The sequence below is a fragment of the Copadichromis virginalis genome, linkage group LG11 (assembly GCF_057382275.1).
Source record: "Copadichromis virginalis isolate Kocher_CV1m ecotype Utaka linkage group LG11, C_Virginalis_male_GT1.1, whole genome shotgun sequence".
Lineage (NCBI taxonomy): Eukaryota > Metazoa > Chordata > Actinopteri > Cichliformes > Cichlidae > Copadichromis > Copadichromis virginalis.
In genome coordinates this window covers 40,255,798-40,273,001 of record NC_140628.1, presented here as the reverse complement: position 1 = coordinate 40,273,001, position 17,204 = coordinate 40,255,798, and the positions used below count along the sequence as shown (strand labels likewise).

The 17,204-nt window shown below is 47.8% G+C and overlaps 1 protein-coding gene and 1 long non-coding RNA gene across 3 annotated transcripts; one reads left to right on the top strand and one right to left on the bottom strand.

Moving 5' to 3' along the window:
* Positions 1–1,229: 1,229 nt before the first annotated feature.
* Positions 1,230–17,204, bottom strand: dek (DEK proto-oncogene). 2 transcript variants are annotated; one of them, XM_085472530.1, is made up of 12 exons: positions 17,038–17,204; positions 16,087–16,240; positions 15,902–16,000; positions 15,703–15,812; positions 15,164–15,258; positions 14,326–14,455; positions 13,947–14,240; positions 13,725–13,847; positions 5,112–5,196; positions 4,533–4,675; positions 4,083–4,151; positions 1,230–1,556 (listed from the first exon to the last, which is right to left on the bottom strand). In XM_085472530.1, exons 2-12 carry the CDS (start codon positions 16,208–16,210, stop codon positions 1,545–1,547), a joined length of 1,284 nt encoding a protein of 427 aa, XP_085328656.1. In that variant the 5' UTR covers positions 16,211–16,240; positions 17,038–17,204; the 3' UTR covers positions 1,230–1,544. The 2 variants fall into 2 exon arrangements, with proteins under 2 accessions (XP_085328656.1, XP_085328655.1); XM_085472529.1 differs by having other exon boundaries at positions 13,941–14,240; positions 17,038–17,203.
* Positions 1,550–2,966, top strand: LOC146699548 (uncharacterized). The gene is made up of 2 exons (XR_014922854.1): positions 1,550–2,117; positions 2,193–2,966. It is a non-coding gene; the product is annotated as an uncharacterized LOC146699548 (long non-coding RNA).

Genomic DNA, 17,204 nt, shown 5'->3' with positions numbered 1-17,204 from the left:
GTCTTGTAAAAGCTAATAAAATAATCACAGCTGTGAGTGTGGGAACGATCTCCTCGGGATGAGACCCAGAAAGGACCTGAGAGAAAATGAAAGAGCTCGCTCCACCATTAACATGCGTGAATAACTTAAAACATTCAAACCAAACGATGCCGTAATAATGTTTGATGCTCCAGATTTTTACAATCACACGATGGGTGATGTAATCTGTGAGTATTTAGACCACAGCAGGATGCAAACCACAGACTTCTGCAGATGAAGACTGTGTTAGAGGATCAGTGGATCATATTCACAGCTCTGGATACAATTTTTGTATTGAACACTCAGGGTGGGGAACTCCAAGGGCCAGTATCCTGCAGGTTCTAGATCTCACCCTGGGTCAGCACACCTGAATCACATGATTAGTCCATTACCAGGTCTCTGGAGAACTTCACGACACATCAAGGAGGTTGTTTAGCCATTTAAATCAGCTATGTTGGGTCAAGGACACGTCTAAAACCTGTGTCCCCTGAGTTGCAGGGACCCCCCCAACCCGCAGATGGCGTGCGTGTAAGCATCCGACTCAGACACACGAGCAGTAAATTTCAACCCTGAGGAGAGGCGGGAACATTTCCTGCACCTGGAGATGCAGAGTTGAACGGCAGCGAAGAGCATCAAGTGATTCTGACAGTATGCACTCAGCAGTTCGGTCAAAGCCCAGATCGCTGGGTTAGGGTTGTCGCTGCTCACATGTCATCAACATCTCAATACAACATCGGCAGACTGTCGGCACGCTGCACAGTAAGCTTCAGAGTCAAACGCTGAAAGGTGTCCTGTTATCCGTTAGTTTCAGGAGAGAAAAGCACGGTTTGAACGATCCCTTACTTACTGCTGCCGAAACAATCCCATGTCCTCAGATTTCTACAACAATCGCTGTCATGTCTCCGCTCGTCTTTGTTGATGTTACCAACATAAGTAACTTTGCACAGCCTTGTTATAATGTTGAGCATCAGTTCTGTTTGTTAATGAACTGGTCTCCTCGGGTGCTCCTGTCTGCACTCTGTTTCCTCATTCTTAGTGACTCTGGAATTACTTCGGCCCTGAAACATGTCCAGGCTTTAAGGAAGTCCCTGAAACTAACGCCACGCAGCGCTGATGATCAGGTGGAGACTTCCTGTTCCTGAGTTTGAGGCTGCCGTTTCCTGTTTGGTGGCTGTGAGGAGTTGGTGGGTTAGAAAGCGCTCGGAGACGAGTTTGTTGAAAAAAGGTAGAATTTTAATCAAAGTTTTTCAGCACATCTCAGAAGATTCAAACGAGAACAAAACAACAGAAGAAAACTCGAGAAAAGCTTCGACTACGACAGAGTCCAGAGCTCGGCTCTCCCGGAGTCACGCTCTCTTTACTTCCTGTTCCTCAGACAAACAGCTTCTGCTCTGGACTCGACAGCGGGCGACACAACAGTGATGAGTTCACGTGAGAGCTCCACGCAGGAATAAAAAAAACGTATATAAAAGAGAAAGCAGATGTGGGGGGAGGAGCTGCTGGCCGAGGTCGTTCCCTTCCCGTCTTCATGTGATGAGCTGTGAGGAGAGAAAACACAGCTGAGGAACACCTGCAGGGTTCACCTGTGAGACCAGAGCACCCCAAACCCTCGCCGTTCCCATGATGCATCGCCGCGTGGCAGAGGCGGGGTCACCAAATGGCAGGGTCTGTGCTTTGATGGTTAAACGGCTGCAGTACTGTGCAAAGGTCTTGAGCCCACGTGTGTTAGAAGAGCTGTATGATTTCACACGTGTAAATACAGAGTTTGATCCTTCAGCTCAGCGCGAGGACGTGCAGGGTGACGCTACGCCGCTTCAGTAATGCTGAGGTCCTGTTCCTCAGACCTTCATCAGCGTTTCTTCCTGTGAGGCTCAAGACTTTTGCACATGTAACCCACATAAAAAGAGCTGCATCTATAACTAAGCCGAAAATTTAAATTCCAATTGGGAGCGTGCCCGTGAAGGCATCGCGACGCGTCATGGCGCGTGTCTGCACATGCCTGTTGTGACCAATCACATTCGCGAGGCACCGATATATGCCTTCCGGGTTGTCGTCTCGAAAAGACGCGGGGGAGAGGCGTTAGCGGATGGAAGCAACAGGTACGTAGGGCGAGCGCTCTTCGCTGTTTACTATCTTGGCTTGTTTTTGAATTAATTGTGGATTGCGTTCAACAGTATTTTGATACCGCCGTGGGTAGATGCGTGGGGCTCGTATGTGACATCGCACGTAGTGAATGGTGAGTTGAGCCTGAATGTTTGTTTGTATTTGTAACCTGTATCAGTATGCCAGTGCTATTAGCTGATGGGATAGCTGAGGCTGAGGCTTACTGCATTACTACTACTCTCACTTTACGTGGCGGTAGTTTTGTTATTTGAGATTGTCATTTGTTTTAATTCATTACAATGGTTGGATATGTATTTGTTGTATTTTCTCATGGATTTTATGTGTACACTGGAACTAAAGCTAGCTTGGGAAGTTTAGATGAATTTTGCTAATAGTGGTTTTGTGATTATAGTGCAGGCTAGTGGTGCCCTGGAGAGACCACAGCGACACCACTACTTTGGATGGCGAGCTAGGCCCAACGAGCCAGAATCCCAGCTACAACTTCCTGCGGTCTGGTAGGAGGCTGCTGCGGCCTACACTCTCCCCTCTTGGTTTAGTCCCCTAAATCTCACTTCTGAGATTTCAGCTTTGGAATCTTAGTGCTGATCATCCTACTTCAAATTTCAACCTGTCTAGACTGTCATACGCGTTGGACTTATATCACTCATGAAATAAACTTTATGGACATTGTTGCCAGAGGTTGGACGAGGTTCCTGCACTGCCGTGCAGCGGATATTTTACAAGCTTGAATTGTTTTATTTTTTCCTTGTCTGCAGATTTTGTAAATATTGGTGTTTGGTAATTGCACTTTATTTTCACTATAAATAACAATTGTAATCACAATATCTGTGGTTGTACGGTTATTGTACTTCACTCACCTCCTAGAGCCGAATCTGATATCTTCTGAATTAGCCCAACTATTCATAACCAACTTAAATTATTTTAGCTTATGTACTTGCTACACACAGTTCTGTACATGAACGTAAAGAAACAAAGTGAAAAACAACACATGACGGCGGTTTGTGAACTTCCTGTTTGCAGACCGAACGGTGACAGCGAGCGAGGAGGGCGGGGTTTTGGTGGCGGCTCAGGTGGCTGCAGAATGAGAAACGCGTCCACATGCAGCAGCCAATCAAATGGTTTCTAACATGTGTGGTTTTGATAAACATGGTGACGCACCGACTCGCTTCCTGTTTTGGTTTTTAAAGAAACAGCAAGATGAAGCTGCTCTGAGAGGACCCTACTGGACATCAGCAAACCTTTTCCTCCTTACCTTTCACAATAAAAGCCCACAACAGACACTTCCTGCTGTCATTAAATACTGTACGTAATGTCTGTGATGTTCAAGTATTTATAGTCATTTGTAAAAGACTCGTTAATTGTGGTTTATCAAGAAAGATTTGGTGCATGGCTTTAATCTACAACTTCCTGTATGTGAGAAGCATTTCACCTCAACAGAAAGCAAACCTGACACGTTTCTATTCACCTGTAAATATTAACCTGACATCGAGGAGGACGGTAACCTGGGAATAAATCAGCTGATCTCCTGTTGGCTGATGAGCGGGGCTGGAGCTTCAGCAGGTAACACACAGGTGAGCAGTCAGGCTGCAGCCCCGCCTGCACCTGCTCATGTTTCACAATCACCGTGACGACCGCTCTGAAGTCTCTTTGTGTGCGTGTCGTCATGGGCTCCGTGTCAGTGTGTGCGACTGTAGCTCAGTTTATATTGTTGGACGACAATTACAGAGTAGGTAACGAGTATTCTGTGTAATAGAGTACTTGTTTTGAGGAATGACAAACATGTGACCCACAGCATGCAGCGACTGCTCAGAGATGAAGCCTGTGGCAGACACGCCTCTGACCTGCTGCTGCCCTTTACTGTGGACAGCAAAGCACTGCACTAATGTCCCCACACCATCAGGAAGAACAGCGTGTGTGTGTGTGTGTGTGTGTGTACTCACAGATTTGACGGTCTGTTTGATGAAGTCCTTCTTGGTGCTCAGGTCGTGCTCGGGGTACGTGTCAAACACCTGGAACAGAGTGTCACGCCTCACCGTCAGACAAACTGAGCTGTGACACGCACACACATGCACGCACGCACGCACGCGCACACACACACACGCGCGCACCCCCCTGACCCCCTCAGTCAGCTGGTTTACTTGTGGGGACCAACGTGTCCGTCCCCACAAGTCTGAGACAAAGTCTCACCCAAGTTACAGTTGGGTGAGGGTGAGGGTGAGCATTATGTCAGAGTTAGAGTACCGACACTGTGTGTGTGTGTGTGGGCAGGCCTTTTCTGGGCCCTCGAGCCACATGTTTGGACAGCTGCTGCAGCCTGAGGGTGACGCCCCCACCTGTCCACACTGCTCAGCATCTGTAACCATGGTAACACAAGAAGCAGGGAGACTGACCCTCTGGCAGATCTGCTTCATGGTCATCTCCTCCAGGTTGGCCTCCTTCAGCAGACTCTGCACCGTCTCCTTCAGCTGCTCGTCGCTCGGCCCCTTCTTCACCATCTTGATCAGCGGCTCGTCGTCGTCCGAGCTGTCCTCCGCTGCACGACAACGAGCCGCAGAAAAACACACGAAGAAGAAGAACAGGAGATTTACAGCCAGGTCTCTGACATCATCGTCCTCACTGTGGAGGTCGCTCCGAAACACGCAGTGGCCAATTCATTAGGAACTAAACTGACTCATATTCTGACCAATCAGGATGTTTTGGACGAGCCTGGGTAAACATCAGAACAGGAAGTCTTCGTCACACCTTCAGCTGCCTCGTTTCTGAGGGCTCTTATTTTGGTAACAAGGTTAACGGTTGTCACCTAAAGTCTAAGTGAGCACTTCGCTGTGAAACATAAATTTATGGTTTTTACCTGCAAACTGGGCGTTAAACTTTGAGCTACCTGGGTCGGACCCACACCTGGGATCAACATGAGCGCGACGCCGCAGACCTCTGATCACAGGTCACACTGATCGATGAGACGAGCTCACCTGTGTTGTTCCTGCGGTGGCTGCTGCTGTCCGCCTTCTTCGTCTTGGCCGCAGGTTTGGCTGCAGCGGCTTTCTTCTTCCTGGGCTGGAAAAGAAATCATCATGTAACGTGGGCTGTATTCAGTGGTTAGAGGCAGCCGACACACTCAGCAGGACAGTCAAAAGCTTGCGACCATAGTGGCAGTGGGAATTCCACAGTGTTTGTCCTTTAATAAACGCCAACCTTACAAGCCCGACTGAACGGCTGCTGTCTCATCATACATGAAGCGAGCAGAGTTCATACAACCTGTAACGTTACGTTGAGTTAATGAGGTAAACACATGAGGTGTGCGAGCACGCTTCTCCCACACTCTACAGAGGGCACCCGTGACATCACTAAACATCAAATTAGGCTGTCTTAAGGAGACACCGCACTATTATGGCTGTTACAGCCGCCATCATCGACTCTGCAGAGCGAGAGGATGGTCACAGAGAGCTGCTGGAGGAGGATGTGGTCCAGGCGGTGGTTTCCGGGAACATCAGCCTGCATCTGGATGAAGACGTGTTTGTAACGTGAGGAAGCTTCAGCTGCGTCAATGAATGAATTTGATTGACAATAAATTGTGAATCAAACTTGCATTACAGTGTTGGACTAAGGTGCTCGTAAATCTGGGAGTAATATGGGTCCTAAACTCAGTCCTTTAAGGTCCCGAAGTCAAACAAACATCACTGAGAGTTAAAAACGGTCTAAATTCTTTCACCTTTAATAAAATGATCAGTGTTGCTGCTTTACCAGGTGGAACTATGAAGTTTAACATCCAGGCATCCATGAAAACAGGATTCATTACATTTAACTGAGTTAGAAGTTAGCAGGAAGTTAGCTCGCTAGTTTTGCTAGTTACCTAAACATGATATAGCATGTTCTGACAGAGATTTCTGAAAAAATTAAAACGTACAGCTCTGCTGTCACTTCCAACATAAATGAAGACAGAAAGCTAAACAGCAGTGACGTTTGTAGGGTTACTGAAGTTGGGCTAGCTGCTATATAATGATATACGAATGCTAGCGACACAGCTATGTTAGCATAACATAAACACTGAAGCTGGAGGATGAACGCTAACTTTTTCCCCACTCGATAAAAGTTAACGTGAGGGTTCCTGATGGTTAGAGACAAATGCAATCGCATAGCAGGATGCTGTAAACGGACCAAACTCATCAGGAGAACAACTGAGATAATCCATCCACAATACCAGGTTAGTCATTAATATACTGCAACAACGTGGGAACAGAGCAGCTGCGAGAGAATTCAACATTAATAAATCAATGTTACAGAAATGGTAAATGGCCTGTATTTGTATAGTGCTTTCACTAGTCCCGCCTAGAGACCCCAAAGCGCTTTACACACCCAGTCATCCCAACACACAGTCACACACGGGTGGAGGCAGCTACAGTTGTAGCCAGAACCCGGGGCAGACTGACAGAAGTGAGGCTGCCATATCGCGCCATCGGCCCTTCTGACCACCACCAGTAGGCAACGGGTGAAGAGTCTTGCCCAAGTCAAAGGAGCTTGGAAAGAAAAGCGTCTGGACTTCTTTACGTTGCTTGAAGACGTTTCACCTCTCATCCGAGAAGCTTCTTCAGTTCTAAGGTCAAATGGTGGAGAGTCCCAGATATAAACCTAGTGGGAGTTTCCCCCCACAGAGGGACAAAAGGACCCCCTGATGATCCTCTAATCACATGACCCAAGGTGTGAAACTGGGTGTGGGTCCCAATCAGCCAGAGTTTCGGGTGAGCTCATTGTGAAACCTGGCCCCACCTTATCATGTGAATTCCTGAGGTCAGATGGCCCAGGATGTGAGTGGGCGTTAAGGCGTCTGGGGAGGATCTCAAAACTGGATTATAGATGGCAGAGAGTTGGTGTCGTAAACCCCGCCTCTGTTCAAAGATGGTCGCTCACAGTGGACATAGATGGCTTCTTTCACTCCTCTTTCAAACCATCTGTCCTCTCTGTCCAAAATGTGAACATTGGCATCCTCGAAAGAGTGACCTTTGACCTTTAGATGCAGATGGACTGCTGAGTCTTGTCCTGTGGAGGTGGCTCTTCTATGTTGTGCCATGCGCTTGTGAAGTGGCTGTTTGGTCTCTCCAGTGTAGAGGTCTGAGCATTCCTCGCTGCACTGTACAGCAACACCACATTGTTAAGTTTGTGTTTTGGAGTTTTGTCTTTCGGGTGAACCAGTTTCTGTCTGAGCGTGTTGCTGGGTCTGAAATACACCGGGATGTTGTGCTTGGAGAAAACTCTCCTGAGTTTCTCTGATACACCGGCTACATAGGGGATGACAATGTTGTTGCATCTAGGGATGGGTATTGATAAGATTTTCACGATTCGATTCCATTTTCGATTCTGTTTATCGATTCTTTTTAAAAAAGGAGAACACTAAGGTCGATTAGCTCAGAACTTTGTTTTATATCTTCTCTTTGAACAAGATAGAAATTTAGGAGTAACATGGCCTTACAAACCCAGCAGTGAGATCTTAAGAGATCCAGCCTGCGGCTCTTCAATGGGGTGTCACAGGGTCCCCAGGAAAAAAACTGTAAATGTAAAATAATAGAATAAATATTCTTCTGTAGCAATAATAAAGTATAACAAATTATTCTGCAGCAATTACACAAGAATATCCAGTAATGTCCCTGCCTACAATTAAACACATTCACTTACTGAAAATCATCTGCTGTGGCAAACGGGTGCAAACCTTTGACCACAAACTGAGTCACTGCTCGGTGACATTAGTCTATCCTGCCTGAAAGGAGACGCTACCGGCAGACTGCAGCGAGAACTGGCAGCATCTGAGCCAGACTCTGTCTCTCTCATCATGGTCACTAAATGCACAGTAATGGCAGGTTTGTAATAAGGCAGATCGCGCTAACATAATATGTTAGTTGATTATTTACCTGCCGCATTAACGGGAGAGGACGTGCAAACGTTACCGCTGCCCGTAAATGAAATCTCTACTTTGCAAGTATTGCAAGTTGCCCTGTTGTCATCCGTTCTCGTAAAGTGTAACCAAACTTTTGAGCGTTTGAGCCGCCGTGTTTCCTGCCAGGTAAATGATGCTCCGCAACGTGGTGACGTCATTCGGGGCGACTGGAATTGATAAGAGAATCGTTTGCAAAAATGGCAAACAATTCCAAGGAACTGAAACAGTGGGAACCGGTTCTCAACATGAACCGGGTTTCAATACCCATCCCTAGTTGCGTGGACATAGATGAAAGAAGCATCTATGTCCACTGTGAGCGACCATCTTTGAACAGAGGCGGGGTTTACGACACCAACTCTCTGCCATCTATAATCCAGTTTTGAGATCCTTCCCAGACGCCTTAACGCCCACTCACATCCTGGGCCATCTGACCTCAGGAAATCACATGATAGAGTGGGGCCAGGTTTCACAATGAACACACCCGAAACCCTGGCTGATTGTGACCCACACCCAGTTTTACACCTTGGCTCAGACGATTAGAGGATCATCAGGGGGTCCTTTTGTCCCTCTGTGGGGGGAAACTCCCACTAGGTTTATATCTGGGACTCTCCACCATTTGACCTTAGAACTGAAGAAGCTTCTCGGATGAGAGGTGAAACGTCTTCAAGCAACTCAAAGAAGTCCAGACGCTTTTCTTTCCAAGCTCCTTAGGCCTTCATCAATTGGCTTTGTTCAATGGTCATAACAATTCGCATATTAATGATCAAGGAACTGAGCTCCCACGCCATTGTTCATTCAGTGGTGCTGGTTTCAGTCATTGTGCAAATGTCCTGTTTATATGGTTGGGGAAACCTGCAGTCAGCTGAGACTGAAGAAGTCACCTGGATGAGTGACAAAACATTTCTCCCACTGAAAACGTCCAGATGAACAGAATCAACCTTTTGGGATTTCCTTACCTGGATGATTGAGCATGCATCAAGACACTGCACAGATTCATTTTCTAACATGCCTTTATTTGATTATTCATTCCCCAAATGCCATATATTTACTCGAGGACTTAAACTGAGCAGCACCTGTCATTATAAACAGGTGAAGCTTGGCTGATGCCGTGATGTCAGTGGAGATGGGAAAATTCTCACAGTGATCATGGATTTGGATACCTCTGTCGTAACCAAGATGCTGTGATGGACCTGGAGGAAACATTTGACACCCTGCAACAGAACTGGTCTGTGACAAACCTGCAACGTTCAGCTGCTCACACCGGAGCAGACACCTGTCCCACAGGCTGATGCGAGTTTGAACATTTGCCCAAAATGCTTGTAACAGGGCAGCCCCTAGCGGCTGGAAAGACAGTGAGACAGACCAAGGCAAGTGTAGTGGAACAAAGTATTTATTTGCTATATGGCGCTCCTTACCACAATTAATTTGTCGAGCTTCTTCACAGCACAAAAATCCATCCTCTAATGACAACTGGCAGCCTTAAATATGTTCAGCTGTCACAGACTAAACCATTATTCCACTCTCAGGTAAATTCTTAAATCCCAACCTTCCACCACAGTATACAATATATCAATAAGAATAAATAAATACATAAATACATTTTCACATTTACATATTAATAAATACTTCACACTTTAATGTTACAATAAATTATCACAGACAGAAGCAGAGCAAATCAGGATGAAAGTCTCAGCCACGCTCTCCAGTGCCAAAGTCCCTCCATCCAACCTCACAATACAAGAAAAGAAGGCCGTCGCTTCCCTGAGCAAAGACCACAACATCACTGTTTTACCAGCTGATAAGGGAAGATGCACCGTGGTCCTAAACACTACAGATTACCATACAAAGATCACTACTCTCCTCAGTGACAACAATACCTACGAAGCCTTAAAGCGAGACCCCACAAGCAGCTAAAAAAAGAAAGTTATAGCTTGCCTTCAAGACTTTGAAAAGGACAAAATCATTGACCGCCTTACATATCACCGCCTTTACCCAGGGGATGCCATACCCTGCATCTATGGACTTCCTAAGATCCACAAGGAAGCTGTCCCACTCAGACCCATAGTCAGTAGCATAAACTCAGCCACTTATAACATTGCTAAACACCTTGCTACCATCCTTGCTCCTCTCGTGGGGAACACCCCACACCACATCAAGAACTCCACCGACTTCACCGACAAGGTCCAGAAACTTACCCTGGATCCAGATGAAACCATGGTGTCCTTTGATGTAGTCTCTCTCTTCACCTGCATACCCACCACGGAGGCCGTGGAGACTGTCAGAAAACGACTACAAGAAGACAGCTCCTTGGAGGACAGGACCAACTTCACACCCGATCAGATCTGCACACTGTTAGACCTCTGCCTCACCACTACATACTTCAAATACAACGAAAGCTTCTACAGACAAAAACATGGCTGTGCCATGGGCTCCCCCGTGTCACCTATTGTAGCAACCTTTACATGGAGGAAGTGGAAAGGAAGGCTCTTGGCTCTTTCAAAGGAAGAGTACCCAGCCACTGGTACAGATATGTAGACGACACCTGGGTCAAAATCAAGACACAAGAAGTGGAATCCTTCACTGCGCACATTAACGCTGTGGATAAAAACATCAAGTTCACCAGGGAAGACACAAAGGACAACTGTCTGCCTTTCCTGGACTGCGCCGTGCACATTGAAGAGAACGGCAACCTCAACATCGAAGTTTACCGGAAGCCCACACACACGGACCAGTACCTCCTCTTTGACTCCCATCACCCTCTGGAACACAAACTTGGAGTAATCAGGACCCTACACCACCGGGCAGAACATGTTCCCTCTAAGCCTGAAGGAAAAAAGAAGGAACACACACATGTAAAGGAAGCACTCAAAACGTGCGGCTATCCTAAATGGGCGTTCTTAAAGTCAGCAAAGAGGCACAGAAAAGAAGACCAGACACCAGCGAGGGAGGATAAGAAGGACAGACGCAACAACATTGTCATCCCCTATGTAGCCGGTGTATCAGAGAAACTCAGGAGAGTTTTCTCCAAGCACAACATCCCAGTGTATTTCAGACCCAGCAACACGCTCAGACAGAAACTGGTTCACCCGAAAGACAAAACGCCAAAACACAAACTTAACAATGTGGTGTATGCTGTACAGTGCAGCGAGGAATGCTCAGACCTCTACATTGGAGAGACCAAACAGCCACTTCACAAGCGCATGGCACAACACAGAAGAGCCACCTCCACAGGACAAGACTCAGCAGTCCATCTGCATCTAAAGGTCAAAGGTCACTCTTTCGAGGATGCCAATGTTCACATTTTGGACAGAGAGGACAGATGGTTTGAAAGAGGAGTGAAAGAAGCATCTAAGTCCACTGTGAGCGACCATCTTTGAACAGAGGCGGGGTTTACGACACCAACTCTCTGCCATCTATAATCCAGTTTTGAGATCCTTCCCAGACGCCTTAACGCCCACTCACATCCTGGGCCATCTGACCTCAGGAAATCACATGATAGAGTGGGGCCAGGTTTCACAATGAACTCACCCGAAACCCTGGCTGATTGTGACCCACACCCAGTTTCACACCTTGGCTCAGGCGATTAGAGGATCATCAGGGGGTCCTTTTGTCCCTCTTTGGGGGGAAACTCCCACTGGGTTTATATCTGGGACTCTCCACCATTTGACCTTAGAACTGAAGAAGCTTCTCGGATGAGAGGTGAAACGTCTTCAAGCAACTTAAAGAAGTCCAGACGCTTTTCTTTGCAAGCTCCTTTGACTACGATGACTGAGAACCTTCACAGACAGTCAATGGTCAATGGTAACTTTATTGTCCCTGATGGGAAATTGATTCGCAGTATGTCAAAACAAACAAACATACAACCAACACATCACGTACACTCATTAAAAAAATTCTATAATATAATATAAGCCTGATAAAACAACCTAGATATTCCATCGAAAAAAGTGCAATGTGCAATGGCAACAACACTTACAATTTAGTGTTGTTAATTAAGATAACAGCACTAGGTACAAACGACAATTTGTGTCGCTTTGTCTTCACTGCAGTCATTTTATAACGACGACCTGATGGAAGCAGTTGAAAATCGTTAAAGAGAGGATGATCTGAGCACAACAGGACAGAAGTTGCCTTCCTCAGCACTTGCCTGTTATAAAAGTCCACAAGCTGGACCTGAGACCTCCCTGAAATCTTGCCCGCCACTTTAACCAGATTGTTAAGTCTGGTCTTATTATTCAGGGACATATTACCGTACCAAGCAATGATACAGAAAGTTAAAACAGATTCAATAAAACTTTTATAAAAGAGAGTCATCATTTCAGATGAAACATTAAAACCTCTCAACCTCCTTAAAAAGTCTTTGTTGGGCCTTTTTCACTGTAGCAGCAAGATGTGACTCAAAGGACAGAGTCTTATCAAGAACAACCCCCAAGTACTTGTAACTATCCACCATTTCAATGGCTGCACATTTACCACTGTAAGCGCAGGATGAGGGGATGACTTCCTGAAATCTATAACCATGTCCTTGGTTTTCAAGGTGTTGATCATTAAGAAGGACTGATCACACCATGAAACAAACTCCTCCACAACAGGCCCATGGGAATCCTCTTCACCATGAAGGAGGCTTACAATGACTGTGTCATCTGCATATTTGATGAAATGCCTGTTGGCCTGTGTACTGCGACAGTCATTAGTGTACAAAATATACAAAAGAGGAGAGAGACAGCAACCTTGTGGTGAGCCAGTGGAAGAGTTCAGCTGTTTGGAAAAACAGCCGTTTATTCTCACACACTGTGATCTATCAGTTAAGAAGTCTAAGATCCAACCAACGAGATTAAAATTGCCCAAGGACACAACGACCGAGACTGTCCGAGCCGGGGCTCAAACCGGCCACCTTCTGATTACAAGACAAACTCCCAACTCTTGAGCCACGATCCTCCAGAAGTGGAGGAAGCAAGAAGAAAAAAAAAAAAGAAGGGACAGGGATAGCTCAGTAGGTAGAGTGGTGGCCCCATGATCGGAAGGTCGGGGGTTCGACTCCACTGAATGGCTACCCTGAGGTACCCCTGAGCAAGGTACCGTCCCTACACACTGCTCCCCGGGCGCTGCACTGGTGGCTGCCCACTGCTTCACTGGGTGAATGGGTTAAATGCAGAGAAACTATTTCCCTATGGGGACTAACAAGCTCACTTTAAAAAAAAAGAATGAGTTGAATAAAGTTTGATTTATCTGACTGCTTTGTTTCCCTTGATGTGTCTTATAATCCCGTGCACCTTATGGTCCGAAAAATACATATTTGACTTTTTTATTTGGCTCACTGCAGTTTAATGTTGCAAAGCTCCTCTTTTTAACTTCAGTGGATGTTGTACATGGTTATGCTCAGGATATGTCAGCCCATTTCTACTGGAAATGCCTTTTGGTTAAACTTTCAGCAAAGAATTTGCATTTGCACTGTTAAATGTTTATATAGCTTTAATGTACATAAAACAGCTGCTTGTTTAAGTGAAAATAAATGGATGGGGTTTTGCACTAGTAAAGTTGTGGAGTTGTATTTTGTCTCGCATCAATTACATCGTCAGTTATATCGTTATCGCAAATTTTCAAATTTATATCATGATACATATTTTTGGCCATATCGCTCTGCTCGCGTGTTTACCTTCTCATCTGCATCGCTGTCCGACTCCGACTCATCTGAAACTTCCTTCTTTGATCGCTTTTTGGGAAGACCCGTCTTCTTCGCTGGTGTCCGTGCTCGCTTACTCCCTCTGCTGGACTTGGACTGGAACACACACACACACACACACACACACAGGTCAGACCGTTTCCTGTCAGCTGATCATCTTCTGCTCCACCTGCTTCACTCTGTGCTCACCACCACCTCCTCCGCAGACTCCTCAGACTTGTCAGACTGCTGCTCCTCCTCTTTCTCTGACGGTTTTTCCTCAGCGTCTGATCCTTCCGCCTCCGCCGAAGCTCCCGCCTTCTCGTCTTCCTCATCGTCGTCTTCGTCGCTGCTCGAGTCCATGACGATGGCTTTGGACTTGCTTCCTGTTTTGGACTTCTTGGGGCTGGACGACGAGCTGGCGGTTTTGGTTTTGTTCTTCTTCTTCACCATCGGGTCGTCGCCCGACAGCTTCTTCTTCGATTTCCTCTTCTTCTTCACTAGCAGCCGCTGCCGAAGGTCAGAGGACACGTTTAATAAAAACTGAAAAGCTCAGGTCCAGGAGAGTCTCGGCGCCACAGGTAGCTCAGCTCACCTTGCCACTGTTCTTCGGTGCAGTGAGGAAGGTCAGGATTCGGTCCACCAGGTCCGAGTGGGTTCCTTTCTTCTCCAGATCCAGCACGCTGCAGACCACCTTCAGCTTGCTGTTTGTGAAGTTTGAGTTCCTGCACGGAGAGAGTCAGCGGTTAGCCAGAGAACGAGCTTCATCGTGGACAGATGAAGGTTTCACGAACACGGCAAAAGGTTTTTAATCGATCTCGCTGCCCGCCGCGTTAAAGTCCGACGCTCAGAGGTCACCGCTCCATGCGACGGCTCCCCGGCTCTGAGCGCGCTCAGACACGCAGCTGAAGACGTCCGAGTGGGTGTTTGCTGAGGATGGTGTGACGCAGAGCAGGAGTCTGCTCTGTGGACTCCTCTGTAGTCATCACTGGGGGGTACAGTGGTAGTACTGCAGTAATACATCACATATTCATGTTTGATATGACGTGGTAATAAAAACGCCCTGTCAGACTGGCGACCTGTCCAGGTGTACTCTGCCTCTCACCCAATGGTTACTGGGGATAGGCTCCGCCCCCCCAGAGGATGGATGGAGCTTTGTGGACACACGGATCAGGTGATAAGTCACAGGTCACGTGTCTGAGACTCCGTGTTTGATTTGGTAGTTTTAAACTCATAAATCACGTCTCCAGCTGGAATCGAACCAGCAACCCTTTGTTTGAATGAAGGTCAGCAGGTCGTTTAAACGGCATTATCCGTGGGGCGTCCCGCCCAAGCACACGAATCCCCACCTCCCGTAAACGCACCGAGCGCTGCGTGACCTCTGACCTTCTGTCTGTAGGTTACCGTCATGGAAATACTGAGCGCACACTTACTTGAGAAGCTTTTCCCGTTTTTTGGCAAACTGCTCGCTGTCGGCATCAAAGGCGAAGCCGTTGAACAGCCGCAGGTTCTTCTTTATCAACGCCATCTGAAAAAGAAGGAACAGCGCTCAGAGTCAGCCCGATCACCTGACACGGTCAGCACACAGGTCAGAGCGCCGTGGGGCCACGTCCCCTCAGGGCGCGCACGCTGCTCGGCAGCAGACCGGACGTTTCACCGATGCAGAGATCGTCGTTACGGTTTTGTTCACGTCTCCTTTGTCCTGCGTTTAGAGGATCTGACCCACACGGACATTCCCGCTCAGACATCTTTATTTGTTTCAGAACTAAAAAGTTTCTCTCACAGTCGGCAGTTTCAGTTTGGACCACACTGACTGAAACACAGCGCGAACGTGTTTGCTGCCAACTCGTGGGCAGAGGTCCTCTCAGATACAGCAGCAGGTGGCAGGAAGTAGAACCCCCTCAGCGGGATTTACTCTGAGTAATCTGGCTTTTAAAACCGATTTCTGTTTTGTGTGTTTAAACGTTCCCACCTTCCCAGGTCTGTCGAACAGGATGGCGTGCAGAGGTTTCAGGTCAGCCGGCTTCATCTTGGTGATTTGGTAGCTGGTGCGAGGAATGTCTCCCAATTTATCGCCGCTGCCTGAAAACGACAGAGACGAACAGCAGCAGTGTTCAGACACGTACACGTCACGCTGAGACCAGTGGAGGCCACGGCCCGTCGTCGCTCACCGTCTCCGATCTTGAGCTTCTCTCTTTGTTTCGGCACCTGGAAGTCGAGCCTCTCCACAGTCTTCTTTGCCCGTTTCCCTTCGATGATTTCTCCCACAACTGCGAGCAAAACAAACTCAAACATAAATCACTGGTCTGAGCCAGCCCACAGGCCCGACCCCCTCACGCCGTCTGATCCCCGTTACCTGAGATTTTGGAGCCTCTTTTATTGGGACTCGTCTGGTCCTCCTGTGACAGTTCCTGCTGGTCCTCCACCTCCTCCTCAGACACCGCGGAGCTGTCCATTGCCTCCTCCGCTGCGTCACTCATGTCTGACCTGTTGCCGACACTCCACGAATCCTAGGGGCAAGAAACAAACACACACCAGCGGGCATGTGGTCAGGATTCTTCCTCCCGGACTAATCAGAAGCAGTACACTGCCATCACACACATGAGGCTGTGAGAGGTGTGTGCTGCCATGTGTGTAACTGAAGACATGCCCAAGTTTTCTTTGAGCAGTCAGAGCATCTGCATCAAAATCAAACCCAGAGAGAAGAAACTAACACACAGTGAGTGGAGACATGAGCCGAAAGGTCCGCTGACTTCATCACGTTGGCACTTGCAATCTGTCACTCCTGTTTTACCTGGCAGGTGCGTCTCTTTGTAAAATCTGCTGAATTCTGAACCGAGTCTGGCAGCGCGGGTGCTGCCAGACTGGAGCCCAGTTTAACTTTACTGTGAATGTTCGCTGAATGAAACGCGGGCAGGTGTGTGCGCAGGCGCTCGTGTGGAACACTCAGGTTTGACTCTGGGGGGTTTTTGCGGGCTTTTGTTTGTTTCTTCGCTCTTTGCGGATTCTTGGCGCGCAGTTAGCTAACAGGCTGAGCGCTACCCGGCAGCTTCCTCCCTCCTCGCCGCCGAGCCCGCTGACCTGGCGGTCACCTGTGCGCAGACGGTCCGCAAGTGAATGGAAAACGTGAACCTGCCGTTACCGTTTATCGGCGGACGGCTGCAGCTAGCACCGCGTGCTAACGCCGCCGTTAGTCGCTCAACAGTCACCGAGCCATAACCCGCCGATAAACCGGCCCGGAGCAGCCGCACACGAGCCTCCGGAATCCCGCGGAGAAACAGTGGATCAACAGCTGAGAAACACTCACCTGCTCCCGAAACTGCGCGCGAGCCGCCGATCACCTGTCAGCTCTGTTTTTGATTTTGTAATGGCGGTTTCTCTACGGGGCGGGGACTCATGCGCAGGCGACCACCGATTGGATCTCTCTCCGATGACGTAAAACCCGTTGCGTCCTTAAAGGGAAGCGAACCCGGG

What these genes read in the sequence shown, in the direction of transcription:
- dek (XM_085472529.1), bottom strand. Translation starts at nt 16,210, where the DNA reads ATGAGTGACGCAGCGGAGGAGGCAATGGACAGCTCCGCGGTGTCTGAG. An exon ending in AGTCTGCGGAGGAGGTGGTG is followed by an intron (nt 13,848 to 13,940) that starts GTGAGCACAGAG and finishes TGTGTGTTCCAG; the next exon opens with TCCAAGTCCAGCAGAGGGAG. An exon ending in ACAGCGATGCAGATGAGAAG is followed by an intron (nt 5,197 to 13,724) that starts GTAAACACGCGA and finishes TTTCTTTTCCAG; the next exon opens with CCCAGGAAGAAGAAAGCCGC.